The sequence below is a fragment of the Capsicum annuum genome, chromosome 6 (assembly GCF_002878395.1).
Source record: "Capsicum annuum cultivar UCD-10X-F1 chromosome 6, UCD10Xv1.1, whole genome shotgun sequence".
NCBI lineage: Eukaryota > Viridiplantae > Streptophyta > Magnoliopsida > Solanales > Solanaceae > Capsicum > Capsicum annuum.
In genome coordinates this window covers 222,747,154-222,750,717 of record NC_061116.1, presented here as the reverse complement: position 1 = coordinate 222,750,717, position 3,564 = coordinate 222,747,154, and the positions used below count along the sequence as shown (strand labels likewise).

General features: G+C 36.3%; 1 protein-coding gene across 1 annotated transcript; it reads left to right on the top strand.

The window, feature by feature from the left end:
• Positions 1–564: 564 nt before the first annotated feature.
• On the top strand, positions 565–2,764 carry LOC107875534 (glucan endo-1,3-beta-glucosidase). The gene is made up of 3 exons (XM_016722290.2): positions 565–1,707; positions 2,103–2,373; positions 2,473–2,764. Exons 1-3 carry the CDS (start codon positions 679–681, stop codon positions 2,499–2,501), a joined length of 1,329 nt encoding a protein of 442 aa, XP_016577776.2. The 5' UTR covers positions 565–678; the 3' UTR covers positions 2,502–2,764.
• The last annotated feature ends 800 nt before the right edge of the window (positions 2,765–3,564 follow it).

Below are 3,564 nucleotides of genomic sequence, written 5' to 3'. Positions count from 1 at the left end.
AAAATTCAAGTTATGTTGAATATATCAAAATGTCATTTAATTCTTTTGATTTTAAACATATCCTTATCCCGAAGAAAATTGAAATTAAAGTGATACAAAAGAGGGTCATTTTTTAAAGAAAATAAAACTAAAAATGACTATTAGTAATTCTTTTTGAAATAGAGGGTGATATTTGAGAGTTAAATCTTTAAGTTTAAATTGAATTAGATCAAATTAATATTTTAAAATTAAAATTTAAATATTTTAAACATGAATACAACTTCAATAAATTACAATATTTGTCAAATAAATCTGATAAATATACATCTTAAAATATTAATTAAAATTAATTTAATTTAAATTTTGAAAAACATAAAAAATCACCTAAACTAGCACCTAAAAAATACTTTATTTTACACTAAATTGAATTTAAACAACAGTCTAGAGATCATCGAAATTCAAACTTCTATCCTTATACACAGTCAAAATCAAAATTTATTTTTCTCAAAATTCCAAATTCGTATTTTGTTTTTTTACCCCAAAGTATTTTGTCATATTGAGATTACAACAATTATACACTATCACCTTCCACGTTTTCTTCCCCAATAAGTACCCACGTCTCTTTTGCTTCATTGCACAAAATTTACAGTTCAGTTCTTGAATTTTCTCTTTCTATTCAGTTTCAGTCCTTCTGTTTCCATGGTGAAGCTCCGTTTACTCTCCGTTATCTTCCTCCTTTTCTTTAACGCCGTTACTGGTGATTATTTCATCGGAATTAACTACGGCACCGTCGCTAACAACCTTCCACCGCCGTCCCAAGTCGCCGGTTTCATCAGAGACAAAACCACCTTTAACAAAATCAAGATTTTTGACTCTAACGGAGACATTATCCGTGCATTTGCAGATACCGGCGTTTGGGTTACCGTTACGGTACCTAACGGAGAGATTCTGTCAGTTGCTAAACCTACTAGTGCACAATGGTGGGTTGAAGAAAATGTGGTTCCCTTCTATCCACGTACAAGAATTGATCGTATTTGTGTTGGAAATGAAGTTATGGCTACTGGTGATAAGAATCTTATTGCCCATTTAGTCCCCGCCATGAAAGCGATTCATGAAGCTTTGTTAGCAGCTGGAATTCATGATATTCAAGTTTCAACTCCGCATTCAATGGGCATAATGGCCCGCTCCGAACCACCAAGTTCGGGTCGGTTCAGACCCGTATACGATCGGGTCATTTTCGCCCCGATGCTTGAGTTTCACCGTGAAACTAAATCGCCATTCATGATTTGTCCGTATCCGTTCTTCGGGTTTAACGATGGAACTCTGGATTATGCTTTGTTTAAGGATAATAATGGAGTGTATGATGAAGCTACTGGGAAGAATTACACTAACATGTTTGATGCACAGCTTGATGCTGTGTATTCAGCTATGAAGGATTTGGGTTATGATGACGTGGATATCGTTGTAGCGGAAACGGGTTGGCCATCTGCGGGTGACCCGGGTCAACCCGGTGTAAGTTTGGAGAATGCTGTTTCGTATAATGTGAATCTTGTGAAGCATGTAAATTCTGGTGTTGGTACGCCATTGATGCCAAACAGGACCTTTGAGACTTACCTTTTCTCATTGTTCAATGAAGACCTTAAGCGTGGCACTTCGGAGCAGAATTTCGGGTTGTTCCGACCCGATTTCAGCCCCATTTACGACGTGGGTATTCTGCGGAATTCACAGGTACTTTTCGAAAATTTAGATAAACCTCTAAGGGTAAATTAGTAAAATGGTTCAAGAATCGTATGAAATGACGAAAAAGATCCCGTTAGTATATGCATTGATTATATTTTTTGTTGCTAGCGGTAAGGGTATAATTGTCTTTACAGTAATGATTATTGATCCTAGAAATCTCCCGCACTTTTTCATAATTTGATCTTTTCGATTCTTGAACGGAGTAAATTAGTACTAGCCATGGGTGGATCCCTAATCAAAGGGTACATATAATTAAGTGTACTAAGTGAACATACACACTAATTTTTGGAAGGAAGGAGTACTAGTATATGTTCACGTTACATGTAATTATATGATGGCTGTCACGTTACTTTGTATTCACTGATTTAAAATTCAAAATTCAGCCCCCTCCGCCTGCTATGGCACCTCAAGCGTGGAAGAAATGGTGTGTGCCGAGGCCAGATGCAAGTGATGCAGCATTGCAATCGAACATAGACTTCGTGTGTGGTTCAGGACTAGATTGTCAACCGATAAAAGATGGTGGTCCTTGCTACGAGCCTAATACTGTTAGAGCTCATGCTTCTTACGCGATGAATGCTTTTTATCAAGTAAATGGTGGTAACGATTATGACTGCGACTTCATTAATACTGGCCTAGTCTCCGTCAATGATCCTAGTAAGTACTTTTATCTTGACAAAATTGCATGGCTATGAGTCTTACGACTATTGATCAGTTGAAGTATTGAAAGTATAACTTGTGTTATAATTTGTGCAGGTTACGAAGAATGTACGTATGCTGCTTAAAGTGGCAAATGAGGGCCCTAGTAAGGTGCTGGCTCTTTCTTTCGAGCATTGGAGTTAGTAGAATGTATTAGAAAAATATGATAGTAATATTTTGGCACAGTCCAATGGCTTGTGGTGCTGTAACGTTTTGTTATTTTTCAAGCCTGAAGAGTTCAAAGTTAATTTTGCATATGGATATGCAAAGCTATTAGCCTCCACCGTCCTTTACTTGTTTCACTGATAGTGCAATACTAATTTGCCTGTGGATATGATGTGACATCTCATGGTGATTCTCAAATTGCAAATCTATTAGCCTACACCGTCCTTTACTTGTTTCAATGATAGTGCAATGCTAATCCATGAATCAAGTCTATGCAATACAATATTAAAAAAGTATGTGCTCAAAATTGGCTATTCGCGAGGGGCATGTTAAAAATTTATCCTTAATACTAACCTTAATTTTGAGTTGATTATAATAAAATAAAGTAATATGATTTGATAATAAACAGAATAATTTTTAGAGGGGCGATATCCGCAACTTGACTAGAAATTGATATGAGAAATTAGTTAGTGATTCAAATACGTCAACCAGCACAACTCCCCACCCCACAAAAACCCAAAACCAAGTCAACTAATTCATCCGTTAACCTTAACTTGCACAATATTTCAAGGCCTGTGGGTAAGGATCTTACAATGGTTGGAGAGAAGGCAACTAGAGTCACAAATGGAAAAAAAAAAAAAAAACAGAGCGAGAATGGATATGGAAACAGACCAATGGGAAGTTGGTCCAAACTGGAATCTTGAAAATACATAGTAGTATAAACTGAACATACATCTTCATGCCTTGTGGATGGAAAGAAACAATAGAATTTTCAATCATAAGGAGAGAAATCCAGAGAGCCTGGCTAAAGAATTAGCATGCACTTGTAATGCTAGATCCTCTAAGAAGATGCAAGAAGTGTTGCAACAACTAACATCTTGATTATTTTATCCTTTTGTAGAGTTCAAATAGGACTTCTTGTATTGGTGAAACTTGAATTATAACAAAAAGCTGGGATTAGAGCTGACAAAATGGGTTGGCCCA

Bases quoted from the DNA above. Each gene is read 5' to 3' on its own strand.
- LOC107875534 (XM_016722290.2), top strand. From the start codon at position 679: ATGGTGAAGCTCCGTTTACTCTCCGTTATCTTCCTCCTTTTCTTTAAC. The intron at 1,708-2,102 runs GTACTTTTCGAA...TTCAAAATTCAG, and splicing joins GTATTCTGCGGAATTCACAG to CCCCCTCCGCCTGCTATGGC. The intron at 2,374-2,472 runs GTAAGTACTTTT...TAATTTGTGCAG, and splicing joins AGTCTCCGTCAATGATCCTA to GTTACGAAGAATGTACGTAT.